We start from the raw sequence: 21,160 nt of genomic DNA on the forward strand, positions 1-21,160 counted from the left end.
CTGACAGGATTAAGTTAGGCAGGAAAGCCACACTGAGAAAAGGGTGGAGTCAGGAGTGTGGAGCAGACACAGAAGGGGCAGGAGATGAATGTACCATGCTAATAAAGTTACCTCCACATGGCAGATCGTAAACAACGAAAATGGGTTAACTTAAAATGTAAGGCCTAGTTAGCAATAAGCCTGAGCTACTGGCCAAGCATTTGTAATTAATATAAGCCTCTGAGTGACTATTTGAGAGCAGATGCAGGATAGGAAAACTCTTACACTCTGCAGAACATCTTGGCAAATAATGTGGGGACTCTCAGCTTCTCAGTCAAGGAGTTGAGGGAAGCAGGGGTACAGCTCAGAGTTGTTGTTGTTCAGCTTCCTTTACTACAATGGCAAACCTGAGATGGAGATTAGAAAACACAAAATAGGGACAAATAGAGAGTACCTATAACCCTACCACTCTAGAGAAGATACAGGACCTATGGCTTCATGAATGAGAAGTGTGGAAAGATAAGGAGGATGATAGTGTACAGCAGCCCAAGGGACATTAAGATAAAATACAGAAAAAGTAAATTGACACTCATAAAGCAACCCATACTCTATCCACCCTAGAGAACACAAGAAAGTGGTGATGGGGAGGGAGAACCCTTCACTTCCTGCTCTATATCTGTAAACAAAAGAAAAAGATGAAATTGTCAGAAGCAAAGATAGCAAGAACTAGCTTTAAATGGCAGTCCCTCAAGTTGTGTCAAGCAGATGGTGGGAAACTAGCCAGTGGTTCGGACCTACCTCACTATAGTGCTTGGGTAAGGAACAAATAGATCAGAGAGAAACTTCATAAAACCACTCTTCCAGTAGAAAAGTCTTTGTGACTACATCCCCAAATTCCAAAGCACCTTCTCCACAAGCTGAGAGAAGACCCATAAACATATAGAACCGTGTGCATGGTGGACAAGTGCTTGATGAAACAAGCAAACTCAAGATCTGGTTGCTGCCAGCCTGGGCCCTATGAGATGAAAATGGCCAATATAAGACAAGCATGGACAGGGGTGGGGGGAGGGGCTGCATCAAAGTCTAGAATTAAAATTCCCTATTGGAGAGCAGAACTGGCCAGTACACTTACATTACAGTAACTGTTCCAGTGGCAAGTACTTAGAGGTGATTGATACTCCATGCTGGCTGAAATGACAAGCCAGGTCTGGGAGTTAGTTAAGGGAGGACCAACCCTGTGACACAGACAAGTGTCTCTGCTGAGACAAATTCCTAAGACAACTCAGAGATGAGGAGACAATTTCTGATGCTATAAGCAAGGAAGAGATTTTGACTCATGCTATGTTGTTTCTTTATCTTGGTTTTTAAATTTTTTTGTTTCATTGTCCTGTTTTTTTGTTTGTTTGTTTGTTTTTGAGACAGGTTTATACTGTGTAGCCTTGATCTAGAACTTGCTATGTAAGTGAAGCTGACCTCAAATTCACAGAGATTCTTCTGCCCATCTCTCACCACACATGGCATATTTTATTTTTATTCAATGCTGTTATATTCTTGAAACTTCACTCTTGTCTAAATATTAAATATTTTTTGATTTAGTTTTTATATTGCTCACTTAGGCTTTATGATAGTACTGTGTCAGCATTGACATGGCTTTATTTTCTCACCTCTAACCTGTACCTTACTTTACTTTCCCATTTTCTAACTCCATCCCCTCCTTTATGTAAGTCTCACACTGTTTTCTACAATTTTAATAGTTGTCATGCTCCATCTACTCCCCAACAACTTTCACTTTTATACCTTGTAACTATTATTATTATTGCATATAGCATATTATCATCATTGTGTTTTTCCTTAAAAAGATGTTGTAGGAAGGGCAATATTTTTTGCTTCTACTATGTTTTGATACCAGGGCTCTCTATCACTTCTGCTTGCTTCTGAGGTTATTATTCTATTCTCAGAATGCTGCTAGGTATTTGCTCAATGTCCTGAATGGCTTCAAGTGTATCTATTGACCAGTGGTCCATAGGAAAGGAACAATACCTCAAACACAATACAATTAAATCCTACTTGAATATTTCAAAATTTTCAATTGGAGTATATGGGTAATTTATTTAAGAGTCCAATCAATGATCCATGTCCAGATTGTAAACCCCAATGTAAAAACATACACATGAAAAAAACAAGTATATCTCCTAGAAACAAATTAGTTCCATATAATGGATCTGATTGGAGTAAAGGAGATTAAATATCAGGTCTAAAATTCAAAAGAGTGAGAAGAATGACCTAAAAAGTAAAGATATCATAATTACCCTCCTAAATGACTTCAGAGAAAAGACAGCCAGCTGACTGAAAGCCAGTGACTCAGCCAGTGAATCAAGAGACAAGGGAAAGTAAGACTGAAATCTTGGAAAGAAAAAGCTCAATAAATTAAATTAAAACTGCAGTGCGTACCTTACAGATAGAATTAAGGACAGAATATGAGAGTGTGAACAAACAAAAGATGAATTCAAACAATTATAAATAAATATATAATACCAAGAACATATAATAGGAACAGAGTGTGCACGACCTATAGAGCATCTTAGAGGACAAAATTACTGAATCATGGACATAGAATAAGGAGAACAAGAAGTCAAAACCTCAGAAAATACATTCAATACAATGATATTTTCCTTAATTTAGGTAAAGAAATGTCCAAAACACACATGAGATGTAAGAAGAAAGCTGAACATATAGGACCCAAGGTCACATAATCTAAAACACTAACTATAAAGAACAATAAAAAAAATAGTGAAAACTGCATCAGAAGCTGTGTAATAATAACATTCTAAACTCTTCAACACATGGAATATAAACCTGGATTCTGATATCCAGAAAAGCTATCCTTGAAAACTGAATGAGAAGGAGTCTGAAAAGATGCCTCAGGAGTTAAGAGCACTGGTTGCTCTTCCAGAGGTCCTGAGTTTAATTCCCAGTATCTAAATGGTGGCTCACATCTGTCTGACTGTAGTTCCATTTGACTCTAGCCCCATAGGATTCAATGCTCTCTTCTGATGTGCATACATCCTAACAAAACACCTACATACAAGAAATACATACTTAGATAAATCCTTTTTTTTTAAAAAAATGGAAGAATTGAATGAGAAAAGAAAACACTAAAATTAAAGGAATTCATGGCAATACAAGATACCTGGAGGAAACATACACTGAAGAAAGAGATGAAGATGTGAATGAGGACACAGAAAAATATGAGCTGCACAATAAGAGTAAGGACCAACAGAGGATTAGGAAAGTAACAAACATGATAAAATTGTTGGGAATTAACACAAGCCTGTCAATCATAACTCTGCATAAACAATGGCCTCAGTTCTGCAATCAAAAAACAGTTTAGTCTGTTAGGTTAAAAAAAATAGGACCCAGCTCCCACACTGTTGTCTCTGTGTCTACCTCTTTTCCTTCCTATATCCTTCTAGCTCCCTTGCCTCCCAATCATACATTCCTGATATTCCACTTAATCTTGGTTTCAGAGCTATGTACCCAGGTGGTGGTGTTAGCTACTATTGCAGGGATTTTAAACACCATCACTGCCTCAAGCATTTTATCAGAGCAGCTTTTGTAGAGAGACTAGTACTGGGCCCAGAAAGATTGGGGAAAAGTAGAGGACAAAGTATTGAGGTTTTCTGTGAAAAGTAATATTGACAGTGTTTTAGTCATCACCACTCAAAATTGAAACATTTGTAGATCAAGAAAATGTAGTAGAGTCAGAGGTATAAGTCAGTTGTCTAACACTAACTTGGGGGTGCATGAGGTCATGAGATAACTCCCTAGGACTTCAAAAAATGTGTTCAAGGAACAAGTTAACTTGCTTAATAACTGTTTTTCAGAAAAGAGAACTAGACATTACTATATGTGTTATCGCAGTGGTGAGGCAGCACCAATGTGATTATATATGTGTGTGTGTGTGTGTGTATACATACATATATATATATGTATGTATATGTACATATATATCTATCTATGTGTGTATGTGTGTGTGTGAACCATTAAATATGATTCATAGTCTATAAACATACTAATGCATGGTAATGTAAATGAGAGATTTGTTACATAGAAAGATGATAAAAATAATTTAAGATTTTTTTTCAGTGTGAAACACACATATAAAATGTTGAATTACCTTTTCTCTTACATTAAAATGGGGCAAAAGCATGTTGAATTATTTCTCACAGAAATAAAAAAAAAGTCACATGAATGTCTTCTTTTCCACATTCTCACTCCCTACACCCATGAATACCTTCCTCATCTTATTGTTCTGCTCTGTATTTAGCCTGGTCTCAGTCCCAAGCATAGCAGATAATGCTAGAAGCCCAGGATTCTACAGAGGCTGTTGCAAGAGGAAGAAGCTGTAGTAACTGTCAAACTCATTGTACATGTGTATAAAGAGACAAGGCAGCCAGATTCACTGTATCACAGTCTTGATATTATAAGAAGGGAGGAAAGGAAAAAAAGAATGTCCATGTGTCTGAAACCTGAGTGTGATCTACACTAAGTTCCAGAACAGGAGTTACAGAGATAAGCTTATCTCAGGAAAACAAAAGATGAGGAGGAGAGAAAACATCCAGAGGTAGCCAAGTCTGGACAGCAGAAGAGCAACAAAAGTTTGAAAGAAGGAGTATGTGCAGCCAGACTCCCCATCCACCTTTAGCCTCTTGCTTCTGCCATCAGCATTCAATTACAAGCATCTTCACAATGAACAGAAGACCATGGATTCTGGAACTTCATAATGATAGCACCCACCAACGTAAGGATACCTGGTCATGCTGGTCCAGGAATGAAGCCCTACAAAGAAGGGATAAAAAGCAGAGGAGAAAAGTGCAAGTCCAGCCTGGGACAGCACAGACTAAGGAAAGACTCTAAGAGAAGATACCAAAGAAGAGAGTCTTGGAGTTCATCATCCAAAGTGCATCAATGAAATCAGCACTTTCCTTCAGCACAGTCACCAAGGTGTCTTTGATCTATTCCTTGGGTCATGGACATATGCTCAAAGCTCATAAATAAGATCAACAGAAATAGATTCTCACCTGAGTTCCCTTAACCTGGATGTTCCTCTCCTTCCTGCCAAGGTTCCTGATAGTGTATGCTCATGGGACATTTTGTGTTGGAATGTGACAGATCTTATGGACATTACACACAGCTTCATCAGTTAACCTTGTAAGAAGCACTGCCATGATAGCCCAGGCTAAATGTTACCAGAAGTGGGATTTCCATGTCATGATTACCTCCTTTCACTAGCCCACAGCCAAGCCTCCATGGCTACTGTTGGTTTCTTTACACCTGCTCTACCCAATTTCATCTTTTAGCTCAGAATCGGACCTTCCCATTGGCTACTGACTGATTTATGACATCATTCTTCCTCCAACCCTACCAACACCTGGTAGAATCTTGGTGTTTCCATGGAGATGACCTGTAAACAAATTTGGATCACAGGTCACTTGTGACCAGTGACCAGTGAGTGCTATCTCATACTGGACACACTTGCCACTGAGGTCTGCTGATCAGACAAGGACTACCAATTATCTTGATCCATTGTACTGTGGGTTGATGATACTCTCCCCCTGACCATGTCAGGTAAGGAAAGACACTTTAAAACATGTCTTTTGATCACTCCTCCCCTTATTTTTACTATACATTTAAATCTTCCAAGAATGGGGATACTATTGATGCTGACATAGATATGTCGAGGTGAATGTCACATTTAGCTTTGGTTCATATAAGGTATGTGAGTTTGGACAGTTTACTCTCATGTGTTTTCCATCTAGCTCAGGGAGATAACAATGTCACTATGCTCTGAGGTCTCTACTGTTTCACTTAAGAAGCAAGCAAACAAAGATTAATTTCAGCCCTTCTTGAGGGTGTTAAACTCAACAGAAACAGGAACACTAACAAGGTATGCAGAGAGCTAGCACTCGATAGCATCACTGGGAAAGTCTCTCTCCACTACTCTTTCCCTTATTGTATCAAATTCTTTCAAACTGTTGTAAAAGTAATTTTCATACTAGGTATAGTGGCACACAGCATGTAGAGCTTGATGGCAGGAAGGCCAGTTCTAATGTTTACAGTGCCTCCCCCACCCCACACACACTCACAATGACTGCCATGTTTTTTACTTTGTCATTCCTAGGTAAAAAAGAATGTGGGAGAGACTAAGAGGGCTATGGACTCTGAGAAGGCAGTTATTGTAGTAGAAGAAACATTAAGGCTGTTCCATTAAAGAGAGACCTACAAGGACTGGGGAGAGGAAAAGAACAAAGTATAATGACGAGGGGGAAGAAAAGGGAAACTACAGAGATGAACCTAGAAGTACACAAAGGTAGTTTGGAACAGAATGTTGCAGAAAACCACAGATATTAAATCAAAAGGACCAAGGCATTGCCATTTCCCAAACCTTATTTAGGCAACCCAATGTTGCAATTAGTCTAGGAAAATATTTCCTGTCACATATGGGAAACAATCTTCCTCTGGTCTCTGGCTCTTACACTCCATCCAGCCTGTCTTCTCAGTATTCCTCATGTCTTCTGTTACTGTTCGTATAGGATATGATCAGCTGGTGCTGGGCACTCCATAGTCAGTTGTTTTCTGAACAAAACCAACTGACATGTTATGTGTGGGGAAATTCTCAGGAGGATTCCCCTTTAAAAGATTTCTAGGAAATTAAATGAATTATACACTAGCAATCTTAAGATGTCACACAAAACAAATGTAAACAACAAGAAACTATCAGCAGGTTGTATTCATAAAGTCTTATATGTATATGTGACTAATGTAAAAAATAATAGGCCATGAATTATATTAAGATTGGGAGAGGAAAAGGAGGAGTTAGAGGAGGAAGGGAATATTAGCTAACTACACCAGTTATTTATGAAATTCCAAATACATCATAAGCTCACAGTAGAGCCAAGTTTGGTGGATATGGCAAGTACCTATAACACCAGCACTCTGGAGGCAGAGGCAGGCTAATCTGTGGAACTCGAGGGGAGACTGCTCTCCAGCTCACTAAGCAGAGTAAGGTCTGCACAGAACAGAGATAAGGCAGAGGGATGAGAAATTGTCTAAGGTTCTTGTATATGTAAATTTAAGGTTCTTAAATCTGATCTAAGACACAGATGCCAGGGAGTGTCACAGTAGGCACATCAGGGCAACAACAACAACAACAAAATAGTGGTGTCTAGATCAGAGCAAAGGTTAACATGGAGTAGCTAGGAATTCCAGGCCCACATAGGAATGACAGGAAGCTCATCTAATGAGTGTCATCCTATCCAGGTCCAAGAAACATTCTTGAACCCTGTTGTTTGGGGTATGTGAGGCAAAATGGGTCATATACTGTCCCAGACAGAACAAACTGAAGATAACACAGCTCTTCACAGGAAGCTACAAAGTTTCTATCTCACAATTTTCCCACTGTCCTCTTGTTCCTACAGAAAATTTGCAAAGCACACCTTTCTTTGGGACAGAATGTGCTCTGCCGCCATCTGTGCCTGTGCTGAGGAATGCCACGCCCTCAGCAGGAAGTGTGTGCAACTTCTCCAGGGTTTCCACCCCAGCTGTGAGTTCAGCATGGCTCCTGCCATCAGACACCAGCACTTGTTGCCAGCAGCTCATGGATGGTGCCTCCCTTTACCAACGAGCTGGCACCACCATGCTGACTGCCCTGACTGACCAGAGCCAGATTTCTACCTCGGCACTCTCCTATCCAGGTGCTCTCCAGTGTGTTCTCACAGGAAGCACTGACAGGAGGGAAGCGGCATTTCGGGACTTCACTGTAACTATCATTGACCAGAATACCACACTCTCTTCCCTATCTATGACAGCCCAATGTGATAATATTTTAGATCCCAATGCCTTAGTCCCTTTCTACCCTACATTGTCTACCAGCTTTATCCAGGGCACACCACCACAGGTGTCAAATCAAGGAGACAGCCAAGTTTATTACTATGACCACAACAGCTTGGGACCCTTGATGGCTGGAGAGCTCCTGCAGTGCCTACAGGCCTATGGCTCTGTGTCCTATTCTGGGAGTCAGGCCTCTGCTCTGCAACCAGAGATGGTGATGGTGCTGAAGGAGATTCAGCCAACGAATGTCCAAACATCTTTCTCTACCTCTGCTATCTACTATCCCAGCTCTGCTGAAGCCATGCCAGATACCAGTCTTCAAGGTGAGTAAAGCCAGGAGGGCAAGGAGTGAGATCTGCACTCAAAGGAGACCCTACCTTTCAGTAGGGGATGCCCACACACAGGAAGAATGGGAGTCCTGAAAGGATAGCTCTGCCTCCGGCTCACCATCCCCATCTTCAGTCTCAATAATGACAGAGAATGCAGGGCACAAGTGGCATCCATCCTTCATAAAGACATGTCCAAGGAGCACACCACAGGCACATATATCACTGCCCAAGGTAATTAGTCCCATGCACCAACACACTGCAGTCAGCTCCTTCCTAATCTAATTTTTAGGAGTCTAGAGGAAAGAAAGGCCTTTCTGTTTTGGTAACACATGATTTTTCCCTGTTTTGAAGTTCAGTTGCAGAGCAATGCAATTCTGAATCTGATCTGGAGGAAGTATTCTTTCCAGATTCCAAGTGATGGTTCTGCCATTCTCTTACAAACACAAGGGCATTGAGAGTCTGATATAACCCATTTACAATTATTGAGTTGGGCAAAGCTCCCTCCCTCTTGTTTTTCTTTTGAGTCAAGGACATGATCATGAGAACATGTTTCCTATTACACAGTCACACCTAAGCCCAAAGATTTCACCTTCTTAAACCAATTGTCATTTAACTAATAAGAAGACTGAAATGTAGGGCTGTAAGAAATCCTGTGTCATTGAACTGCTTGCCTTGTAGGACTGAGGAACTGGGTTTGGATAGCTAAACCCACATAAAAAGCCAGGCTACTGGGGACATTTAAGTAATGCCCTAAACTGTAAGAAGTTGGTAGAGATAAGAGACTTCTTGGAATTTATTGACCAGACAATCTTCCAAGGAAATGAGGGGCACTCTTTCAAAAGCAAAGGGGAAGGCAAGGTACGATCACATGCAAAGGGAATTCTGTAACCACCCAGTGATACATGCACACCACATAGACACAAAGGAACACATAAACATTTGAGGAAACATATCACGTGGTCAGCAGAAACAACTCAGCCCCACTATGTGTCTCCAAAGAGAGGTGATGCACCTGACACCCAAGCAGAGCTCATAGAAGGCCTGCCCCAATGCTGCTGGGCCTTAGTGCTGAGGTGCACCTAAAGGCGGGGAGCATCTCACTCACCAGGCTCTGACTTCTTTCTTCACTCCTTTTCAGTGGTGGACATGGAGACATCTCTGGGGTTGATACCTTCAGGCCAGACACTCTGTTTGCTGCAGAGTCCAGACCTTTGTAATACTTGTACCCAGGATGCACAGATAAAAACATCACCTTTGGATGGGGACAGGACATTAACTGTCCCCATCCACAGTCCTTCTGAATTCCTGGCCTTACCTCCAGCTCCAGGCCTGGAACAAATAGAGAATAACAACTTGGATGAGGTGACAGCCAATCTATCAACACCTCTGGATGCCTATGAGGGCACAACAGAAAACCAAGACTCATCACTCTTGCAGGCCCTACATTACCCTGACCCTGGGAGAACATGGCAGAAACCAGCTTCTGACAGTGCCACCTTGGCAAGTAGCAGCCTGAATCAGGAAGAGCTAGGGGGTCTTCAGAGTGTGGTGGGGTCCAGCACTGACTTTGCAGACATGACTACAATGGTCGCAGATATTCACCTTCCCCAAGTCTTCAGCTCCCTCTCTGATGTAGACCAATTCCTGGATACCACAGCAACGCAATCCAAAGATGTCAGGAGTGATCAGGCCCAGGAAAGACCAAGTGTCATCAGTGTACCCCCTGACCAAGTGAGAAAGGACAACCAGAGTGCCTCTGAGCTGCTTGATGGAGCTCCCCAGGTGAAAAGTCAGTGCCAGGATGTGGTGGAGGGTGAAGCAACTGAGGGTAGTGCTAGGGCCAGTGAAGGGGATATTGACAACATGGCCAAGCACTTGGATGGCACAGCTCAGAAATCCACACCCAGTAGGCCCAGCAGAGCTAGGGCACAGGGCCAAGACAAGACCAAGAGGACCAGAGAAAACAAGACTAAGAAGAAAGGGGAGCTGAAGCCATCTTGTTCCAGAGTCAAGGCAGAAGAGAAGCCCATTATCCCCAAGACCAAGAGGAAGAGGAATCCACCTGAGCTCAACCAGGACAGTTTTAAAAAGCCTCGAACTCACCTCGGCATGCACATGCTGGAATCTGTGCAGGTCTTTCACCCACTAGGAAAGAAGAGTGAGAAGAAAACAGGCATCTCCTCCTCCCAGGCTCTGCTAAATTTAAGCAGCAACAAAGATCCCAGGACAGGCCCAGCCACCACATCACTACTGGATGAGCCATGTGATGGTCGAGGGCCTGCTAAAACCCCAGGCAATGCTCAGAGACCAGACAGCAATGCTCACAAAGGGTGTCCAACTGTGTCTCAGTATGAGCTACCCCCACCTGGGAAGGTCAAATTAGTACCTCTGCCTTTCCCAGCCCTGGACAAGCCTCAAGCCAGACCTCTTTCCAGAAAACTTCTCTCCCTGGCTTCCCGAAGGCCAACTGCAGCTTACCCTGTGAGGCCACATTCCCAGTCTGCTCAGTCTACCACACACAAGCCATCCCAATCAGTTCCTGCCAGCACACTGTTGATGGCCTCTGACAAGACAGCTGTGCCGACTGCCACCAGTGCTATACGACCTAACATAACTAACCCCATCCAGTCTTGCACCAGGGATCAGTCAGTTGTCTCTAGGCCTGCCCCCTACAGAGCATCATCTCATACTTCACTCCAGAGGGAGCTTGTCTCTGCTGCCAGGAACAAGGCTCCATCACCTCCCAAACCTCAAACCCAATATTTGCTGCAAGACTTCAGCCGCCAACCAATTCCATGGAGGAAAGTCGACATTCCAGGGCCAGTCATCTCACAGCCCATCACAGCAGAGCAGAGGCCAGAGAGGGAGGCCATGAAGAGGAGGGCTCAACAGGAGCGAGAGAATGCTGCCAAGTACACCTCTCTGGGTAAACTGCAGCTTTTCCTTCAGAGGGAGAAGGATATGGAAATTTCTCGATATTATGGCTATGCAATGTAAGAGCTGGTCAGGTTTTTGGAACATAGTTCTTTTCAATGTCAACAAGAAGAGATATAAATACTGATACACATCTTGACATGGGGTTTAAAGTCTTAAATGAATGTATTGAATTATTGGTACAAATGAAGGAATATAGATGGCTATGTAAATATAGATGGATATACAAAATATTTTCTTTTTACATATATTTGAGTACTTAGTAAAACTCCAGAAAAAGTCTCAAGTCTGTTATTTCATATGTGAGTAATATAAGTATCTTTGAATATTTCTCTTAACTTTGATAATTTAGTTTTTACATTTTCTAAGTTCAATATCATATCCTATGAAATAAAGCTCACAAAATACTTATTTAATATCAAATCAATTAATATAATGCTATAGTTGTATTACAATTATTCTCCTTAAGGTTTTCATTCACTACATGGTATGTTTCGAAGCAGATATTTATTGAGCACATCTCCATTTCCACAGTCTGCCCTTTTCTCACCTCTCCCCAGAGCACTTTATCATCATTTTCTGCTACAGAGCAGAATTTCATGAAACATATACATAAAGGATTTCATTTATGTAAATAAAATCTAGGAACCACATATGAAAGAAAACATGGACAGTTTACTGAGCCTGGTTAATTTGTATGGTAATCTCCACTGAATTTTTTCCTGCAATAAAAACAATTTCATTCATTTTATGAATAAATTATTTTCCATTGTTAATATATCACATTTTTTACACCTTTCTCTGTTGCTGACACCCATGCTATTTCCATAATATAGCTGCTATTGACTATTGCAATGGCAATTTTTTTGTGTCGACCTGACTATATGTGGTATTAACTAAAACCCAATTGATTGGGTACACCTGTGAGGGATTTTTCTCAATTAAAAAATTAAGTCATTTAAAGTAGAAATATCCAACTTTAATCCAGATCTCCTTAAGTGGGAAGATCTTCCTTTAATAACGGTTACAACTTCTGGTGGAGATATATATATATATATATATATATGGAAGAAGGAAGCTCTTTTTTCTGGTTTGCCTTGCTCTTGCTAGTATGTCCCTTCCTTCATTGGCTTTAGAGTCTACTTCTTTGGGATTCCAGAGTATACTGAAGACCAGCTGAGATATCCTGCCTTACAGACTTACCAACTTCTCTATCACTGGACTTTCTATTGGTAGTCATTGTTGGACTAGGTAGACCATGGCCTGTAAGCCACTCTAATAAATCCAATTTCTATATGTATAGATAGAAAGATAAACACTATCAGTTCTGTTCCTTTAGAGATATCCTGACTAGTGTATGATGCAATCAATGTCGATGTGTGAACAGGTCTCTAATATAATGAATTGAAATCCTTTTTGTAAGTAAGAGTGGTATAACTGGGTCATGTGGTAGATTCATTTTTAATTTTTTGAAGAATCTCCATTATGATCCTGGAGTGTGGTAATTCTAGCAAGGAACACACATGGGCATTCTTAAAGCTGAATAGAAAGTCTCTATGTCTGGCCAGCAGCTGCATGGAAACCTTCCACAATTAATGCAGCCCTGAGCCTCACTGCCTCTGGTCTTCAAGAACAGTTAGCGTGAAGCAGAACTATAGAAGCCAAAAGCAAAGCTAGTATATTTAAAGACTTTCCTGGATCCTGGAACTGCAGACTATGTCTTTGAAGGATTTCTGTTCCCATTTTAGCAGGGTTGGGGTCTACATGCTGGGCTCTAAGGTTAGAATGGTGCCTCCAACATGGCATCAGTTGTCCTAAGATCTGGGCCCTGTTACAACTCCTATACTTGATGTAATGGCTTATAACCTCACCAGTGACATAAAGTTTTTCTTCAATCTGTGTTCTTGACAGGGTTTGCTATTTCTTGACCTAATTAGTGCCATTTTGCCTGGGGTGAAATGAATCTCAATGTATTCTTAATTTGCATTTCCCTGATGATTAGGTTCAACATGTGTGTATGTGTGTGTGTGTGTGTGTGTGTGTGTGTGTGTGTGTGTGTTGGCCAGGTGAATTTTATCTTTTGTGAACTTTCTTTTAATTCATGAGCCTAGTTATTAACTAGGTTGTCTTTTTTTAATTTCCTTACACTCTAGATATTAATCCTCTATCAGATGTAGATACCCAAAGACTTTCTTCCATTGTGTGTGCTGCCTCTTCACTGTTTCTCTTGGTTGGAAGAAGCTTTTAGAGTTCATGAGGTTCCACATGTTAATTGTTGGCATCATTTCCTGAATTACATAGGTTCTTATCAGTCTTTGCTTGGTTCTGTATATAAAGTGTTGTCTTTACTTTCCTTCTAACAGTTTCAAGTATTGCATTAAATTCAGAGGAGCATTTGGACTTGAGTTTAATACAGTGTAAGAGACAGGAATCTAGTTTCATTCCGCTATAAGGGAACATTCACTTTTCCCAGTTACAACTATTGACAATTCTTTTTTTTTTTTTTTTTCCTGCAAGATTTATGCTTGGTATTTTTGTCAAAAATCAGTTGGCTGTAGTTGTGTGGGTTTATAACTTAGTTCTCTACTAAATCAATTAATTTATGGGCCTATTTTTGTACCAGTGCTATAATGAATTTGTTACTGTCTCTCTGTAATATTATTTTATGTCAGGAATGGTGATATTGGTCTAATATTTACTAGGGTATCTGTGGTAATTTGTGTGTGCATATGAATGTTCAGGATTTTTTTCCTACACCCAAGAAGAATGGCATTTGCATTCCTATGGAGACTATTGTTCAACTTGCAGGCTGACTTGATTAATTCTTGCCATCATAAGTATGACATGGTTTTTAGCCTTCTAGTATCTTTAGTGACCATGAATGACTTTTGCCAGGTAGGTTCTATCATAGAAAGTTTTCTTTGTAATTCAGTTATTGCAGGAGTCTTGATATCTATAATTCAATAGGTTGTAAATTGTCTTTCAGAGCATGAAACATTATTCCAAGACCTCTAGATTTTCAATTGTATGTTATTCTGATGGCTCTCCAATTATATACTACTTGGTATGTCTCTCTTGCATCTTTCAATATCACATTTACTTTGTATACTTAGTATTTTGAATATATGATTACATGGGAGACATTTCATTGCATTTCTCTTTGATATTCAAAATAAATATCTCCTGTATATAAACAGGAATATCTTCCCCAAGAGTTGAGATAGTGTGCAATGAGTTTATTGCAAATGCCTTTAGAATATGATTTTTGTTTTTTCTATGCTCATGATTCATGGAGTTGGTGTCTTAGTTTGGTTTGCATTTACTGTGATAAAGACCATGACTGTATTTGCTCGTGTTAGGTCAGTCTGACTCGTTAAAGTCATCTGAGAGGAGGGAACCTCAAGAAAATGTCTCCATACTTTGTTACTCAAACATCCCTCCTTTTGGCATTTTGTTAATGAATGTGCTAGATTCATTCATGTCTTCAAAATATTAAAAAGCAATAAAAACATTTATTCCAAGAAAAAAACTAAAATGCCTCCATAAGATAGGGTTGTAGGCAAGCTGCAGGGCATTTTCTTAATGATGGGTAGAGGAGTGCCCAGCCCACTGTGGGTAGGACATGCCTGGCTTGGCAGTCCTGGGTTTTACTAGAGAGAAGACTGAGCAATCTATGAGGAGCAAGCCAGTAAGTAGCACTTCTCCATGGCCTCTGCCTGCTTCCAGTTTCCTTCCCTAACTTTCTTCAATGATGGAATATGATGTGGAAGTATGAGAACAAAACAAACACTTTCCACTTTGACATGTTTTTAGTCATGGTGTTTCATCATAGCTATCGTAACTCTAAGACAGAAATGGGTACCAGGATCATGGAGTATTGCTATAACCGCCATGACCATTTTGTTTTGGGGAGAACTGTGGAAGAGACTCTGGAACTTTGGGCTAGAAAAGACAATGAATATTTAGGGGTCAGTTGGCTGTTCTGTGGGAGCTTTGAAAATAAGAATGTTGAGAGCAGTATGAACAATGGAGTCCTGGTTTGTGACATTTCAGAGGGAAATAAAGACTTTTCATTTGTATGATGAATCCATGATGTCTGATCAGCTGGAACTGAAGAATCAGTTATGATTAACCAGAGACCAGAATCAGTAATGTAAAACCTTTGCTTTATTGGGACAATTGATACTGGTTATCTGGAGCTGAGAAATAATAATGGATTGTATCATTGAGGTCAAATCTTCAGGTATTTCCTCAGAGTCACCACACAGAAACTGTGTTCCAGGGGGAACCAAGGTTTACCTCATGCTGGCAGCAAAACTTGGTAGTATAAGAGTTTGGGGGGAGATACTTGTTTTAAAGGAATGGAAGGGGTCATGGAGAAAAGTTGAGGCTTTGCACCATGAAGAAAGCCCAGTAACAGAAGACAAGTTGTGTGTGATGCAGATGGCAGAGGCAGAGGCAAGTGACCCAAGCCCTTTGGGAAGACCCTAGAAGATCATCAATGGATCTCAGACATTGGACATTGTGTTATTTACACAACTGCAGTTTGGTTTTGCTTTGATCTGGCTGTGACTGTGCACTATTTTTCCCTCTGAATGTAAAGGAATTTATTTCTTTGTGATGCAAAGATTCTTGTGGTCTATATATTCTGTTGGCATGGTCTCAACACACATTTACATAATGTATTGCTCTGAATTTCCCAAGATTATAGTTCATTGGAAGTCTAGAGCTGGCAATCCTTTGACTAAGTGGGGAGCTTTATTCGTGGGTGACATTATTTTTATTTTTGAATTGAGCTACACATTATTCTCCACTCCCTCTTCTCTCCTTCCCTCTCCCCTAACCACCTTCCCCCCTGCCCAGTGGGGGGCTTTTTCAAATGGCATGTCTTGAGGGTCTGGAGATAGAGCTCAGGGATTAAGAATGCTTGCTGCACATAATGAGGACAAAACACATCAGACAAAGCCAGTAGTATCTTGACTCAAAAACCAATAATGATACTAAGTAAAATCATTTAGCAGGCTGTGGTGGTGCACATCTTTAATCACAGCAACCAGGAGGCAGAAGCAGATGAATCTCTGTGAGTTTGAGACCAGCCTCATCTACATAGTGAGTTCCACGACAACCAAGGCTAAACAGAGAAACTCTGTCTTAAAAAAAAAAAAAAAAAAAAAAAAACAAAAAAACAAAAAATAAAAAGGTTGTCCAGTCTTCCTAATGAACATAGACATTAAAATTCTCAAACTGGCAAACAAAATTTAAAACATATCAAAAAGATCATCCACCATTATCAAGTTGGATTCATTTCAGAGAAACAAGGTGGGTTCAACATAAGTAAAACAATAAATATAAAACATCACATTAATATCACCTGACCATATCAAAATATTCAGAAAAGTCCTTTAGCCGGGCAGTGGTGGAGCAAGCTGGGTGGTGATGGCACATGCCTTTAATCCCAGCACTCAGGAGGCAGAGGCAGGTAGATCTCTGTGACTTTGAGACCAGCCTGGTCTACAAGAGCTAGTTCCAGGGCAGGCTCCAAAGACAAAGAGAAATGTTGTCTCAAAAAACCAAAACCAAAAAAACAAAGGCTAACATCCATTTATGATTAAAAAAGAAAGAAAACCAAAAATCACTGAAGAACCTAGAAATAATAGGAACATACTGCATCACAATAAAGGCTATAAAAGTATAGCCAGTACTAAGAAGGGAAAAAATGTATTTCCACTAAAATCACCACTGACACAAGGGTGTCTGCATTGTCCATTTTTTGTTTGTTTGTTTTGTTTTTCAAGACAGGGCTTCTCTGTATTGTTTTGGAATCTGTCCTGGAACTAGTAGACAAGGCTGGCCTCAAACTCACATAAATCCCCCTGCCTTTGCCTCCCGAGTGCTGGGATTAAAGGCGAGTGCCACCAACACCCAGCTTCTCCATCTTTTTTTTTTTTTTAAATACATCACTTGAAGAGTACTGAATAGTCAAAGAGACAGAGGTATAAATGGGAAGGGAAGAGTATGCCCCTACATCTCTATGTAAGAGTTTCCATAAACAATATTAGGGTACTCTCAGGAACTAATAAGCATTTTAAGAAAAGAAGCAAGACATAAAACCAACATATAAAAATTGTAATCTTCCTATATGCCAGTAGCAAAACACATTAAGCATCAAATCAGGAAAAAAACCACATCTATAAGATCATCAAAAATAAAATACTATGAATTAAATATACTCAATTGCCCCAGTACTATACCAATTATATCACCTTCAAGGGGTCCTACCTCTTGGACAGCAAGCCACTCAAGAGACCTTGCATCCCAGTAACTTTACCCCCACTCCACTCCAAATCCCCATCAGAATCTGAAGGAACTGTTGGAGAAGGTAGAGGCTATTGTGAGATATTGGATTATAAGATGAAGGGCCAATAGCTCTGCTGGAGAGGAAAGGTGGGACTTCTAGGCAGAGAGAGGAACTGGGCAGGGGAATCTAGGTGCACAGCACACACCAGGGAGACACATAGCAAGCTGTACATACAAAATGGAGGAAAGTAAAAAAGCCATGTGGCAGAATGTAGATTAATGGAAATAGGTCAATTTAATAAGAGCTAGTTGGACAATCCTAAACTAAAAGTCAAGCTTTCATAATTTATCAGAAGTCTCCATGTTGTTATTTAGGAGCTAGCAATCCAAACACAGTCCAATAAGAAAGCTTGCCACAAGAGGCTGTACAAGGGAAGTTGCACTTGCCACACAGCATCAAGATGGAAAGTCTGAATGTAGCCTGCCAGCAGGAGTCCTTCAGGATTACTGCCTGAGCCACTGTCAAGCAAGTGGTGCCCTTAGCACAAGTCCAATGTCACCGAACTACACCTGCATCAAGCCTCTGGAAGGCCAGGATGATGGAGACAAGATGGTGAGAGAGAAATTCAATGTTGCCATTTCACTTCCTGGTAATGGACAGGCATGACTGCATGAACATGTGTATGCAGATGCTGCAGTCAGGCCAAAGACAGAGTGGCAGACCAGAAGCTGGACCCTGCATGGCACAAGTCCCTCTGTGTGAATAGCATGCCATTTTCCTTCAAGCACATGATTGGTATCAGTGACAACTTTTTTGGTATAGTAAGCATGACAATGGAAGGCTACAGGACACTAACAAGGGCCACACGAATTGGTATGCTAATGAGTTGCAGAAGAGGAAAAAGGAAAAAAGCACCTGGCTTAGCAGTAGTGGGGAGCCCACAGACTGCTCATGACCCAGCCATCTCAGGGACAAGGAGTCCAAAGCAGAAGGCACTGTAAGTCATGATTATGAAGTTCTCAATCCAGTTCAGGAGGCCCCACTGCATTGGGTTCATGACAGGTGTGCTGAGGGCAGAAACAGAAAGCAATGCTCATCTCATAAGCCACAAAGCATGGAAAGTCAGAAAGGGGCCAGGGACTTAAACTCATTATATCCTAACTTCTTCCGAGCCCCCACACACTAAAGGTTCGATTGCTTCCCAGTAGTGCCCTCCCTGCAAGGACCAATCCTTTAAGACATGGGCCCGGGAAGAAATGTCAAGATCCAGATCATTGCACCTAATCGATCAACCATCCCTATTCGTTTCCTGGCCACCTGTCAAAGCATCCCATATATGCCTTCAGCCCATAAGTACTTCCCATGAATGTGAGTTATGAAAGCCTCTCTGAGACCAACACCCCCTCCCCCAAAACACACACACACACACACACACACACACATACACAGGAGGATGGCTGGACAGCACTCAGGTTAAAACCTTGATGCTGCCTTTGCTGTTGAACTATTTCTGCTATTTCTGACTTTCTATATTTGATACTTCAATTCTCAATTGTCAACTTAAAGTTTTCTCTCAATGATGACAAAATATAGGACTTGGGAAAGAAAAGGTACACTGACTGGAAGGAGGAGTCAGCTTCCATCTGGAGCAGAGGGAGCAGAGGCTGCTGCCAGCCTTGCATTGTCATTTTCTTGTCACTGGAACCCAGAGAACATAAATGGTCATTCATGCGACACTGGGGAGAAACTTTTAAATATCTATCTTTAGGACCCAGCTACCAGGAAGGATTTTCCACTTCATTATCTGTTAACTAGGTTGGTAAAAGGAAAACTACTGGCCACCCTTGGAGTGTATGTCTGTCCTAGATCTCACACATCACACAGCTTTTTCTCCTTCCAATTGTGCCTAGTGTAGAACTCATGCACTGAAAATTAGTATCATGGATTACCATCCAAGAATATGGTCAACAGGCATAATTGTTATCAATGTTACTGGTTAGTTACCTAATTAAAGAGAAGGAAGAGCATCCATCTCTGCCCATCAGAGTGAATTTATGTGCACCTCTCAGATCTGTTGAGGCTGGCTCTCTGCTGGGGAGTCTACATTAACAGGGATCAGCCTGCAAGAACAGGGATTCTTGAGTGCTCTGTGGCTCCAGAAGAGAGTGCATCTATTGAAAGGTGGGGGGATACTTTAAAAAGTACAATGCATGGGACAGACAGAACTCAGCTTAGAACAGATACAGCTCAGCAGGCATACCTCACACAGGCAAAGCAAAGAGGTCACTTCAGGGGAGAGAGAAACTGGGTGAGCTCCTCACACTGTGTCCCCTCACATATTGCCTTCCTGCAACCATTTATGGAATCCTTGGTGGGTGATGTCAGGGAGATCATGGAAGAAAACAAGCTACCTGTCCCTAGTTACATCCACCAGAGAGAAGTCAAGTTGCCAGTGGCTCTGTCCTAGTCAGATGGAATCTTATTATCGTTGGAAGAGAAAGCAGCGGATGTGCTTAGTCTGAAACTCAACCCACCTCAACCTCAAACTCGATCTTCACCTACTACATTGCTCCCCTTCATGTCCTGACTTTTAGTGAAACGGGCTACAGAAATACCTTGGGACATGGCAGGTTTCTTATCACCATCTCCAGAGGCATTTGCATTCCAAAATATGACCCTGAAGATAGCTGTAACATCTGCCTGATGGAAGGACTCTCCCCTCTGCTGTTGGCATCTTGGACTCTGTAGTTTCCTGGAACAAGAGCTTTTTGTTACTGTCCTGATACACACAGGAAATCGGGTGTGCTATGGTGTTCTCGGGAATCACACCATGTAGGAAGGTACCTGAGCATAGCCCAACTGCTCAGTCATTGCCATATTCCTTCACAAATGCTGGCTATACCCACAAACACCACAGCACTGTGGAGCCCTGCCTTAAGGCCGCCTTACAAGAACTTGTCTCCCATGGTGATGAGGGAAAATAGAAATCCCAATGAGATGGCACCAATAAATGCCATCATACACACACTAAAAGTGCCAAAATAGATAAATAATCTCAATTAGTAACAATTTTCCTGACTTCAGCTTCCTCTGTCTGAATTCTACCTCTTACAAGAAAATGACACTGGCACCTCAAATTCCTGAACTTGAGGTCATGTATAACGCACAATGGTGGACACATATATACTATTCAGTGCGCAGACACTCTGCAGATATGAATGTCCTTTCATGGCCATAACAAGATCACAGGGAAGAAAATTCTCTCAAAAAAAAGAGGGTGGGGGGGGGGAAGGGAGAATAACATCAAAAATAAATAATTAACAGATATAAGATAAAGCCAGAGTGGAAAGTCAACCACTTTGTGTTTATCAGAGTAGCCCTATGTTGGATTCATTAAAATCTACATGTACATCTGTCCTCTGGGATGGCTACCCTCCTGCCCTTCCACCCGCTTGAGCAGCCACCAATGCAAGAATGTCATCTACAGACACACCTTTTCTTCTTTCTCTCTCCTTTTGGCCTTGCTCTCATTGAAGCCGCCTGACTCTGACAAGGCATTAAATCAAAATCTAGCTACAGTGTTGACACAGAAATAACTTTGATCTGAATATCCACAGCTCCTTCTCACAAGAACCAGCTGTGATCCTCAGAAGTAGTGGGTAATCCTGATTTTAACAGGCATGGAGGGAAATCACTCCCTGACTCAGGAAGAAGGCACCAGCCCTGTGTC

The 21,160-nt window shown here is 41.2% G+C and overlaps 1 protein-coding gene across 1 annotated transcript; it reads left to right on the forward strand.

The window, feature by feature from the left end:
• The first annotated feature begins 5,472 nt into the window (after window positions 1-5,472).
• On the forward strand, window positions 5,473-11,348 carry LOC127214611 (uncharacterized protein C2orf78 homolog). Its single transcript, XM_051174950.1, has 3 exons — window positions 5,473-5,607; window positions 7,458-8,192; window positions 9,337-11,348. Exons 1-3 carry the CDS (start codon window positions 5,601-5,603, stop codon window positions 11,193-11,195), a joined length of 2,601 nt encoding a protein of 866 aa, XP_051030907.1. The 5' UTR covers window positions 5,473-5,600; the 3' UTR covers window positions 11,196-11,348.
• The last annotated feature ends 9,812 nt before the right edge of the window (window positions 11,349-21,160 follow it).

The sequence above is a fragment of the Phodopus roborovskii genome, unplaced genomic scaffold, assembly GCF_943737965.1.
Source record: "Phodopus roborovskii unplaced genomic scaffold, PHOROB, whole genome shotgun sequence".
Taxonomy (NCBI): domain Eukaryota; kingdom Metazoa; phylum Chordata; class Mammalia; order Rodentia; family Cricetidae; genus Phodopus; species Phodopus roborovskii.

Coding starts and splice junctions, on each gene's coding strand:
- LOC127214611 (XM_051174950.1), top strand. Junction 8,193..9,336: donor GCCAGATACCAGTCTTCAAG/GTGAGTAAAGCC, acceptor ACTCCTTTTCAG/TGGTGGACATGGAGACATCT.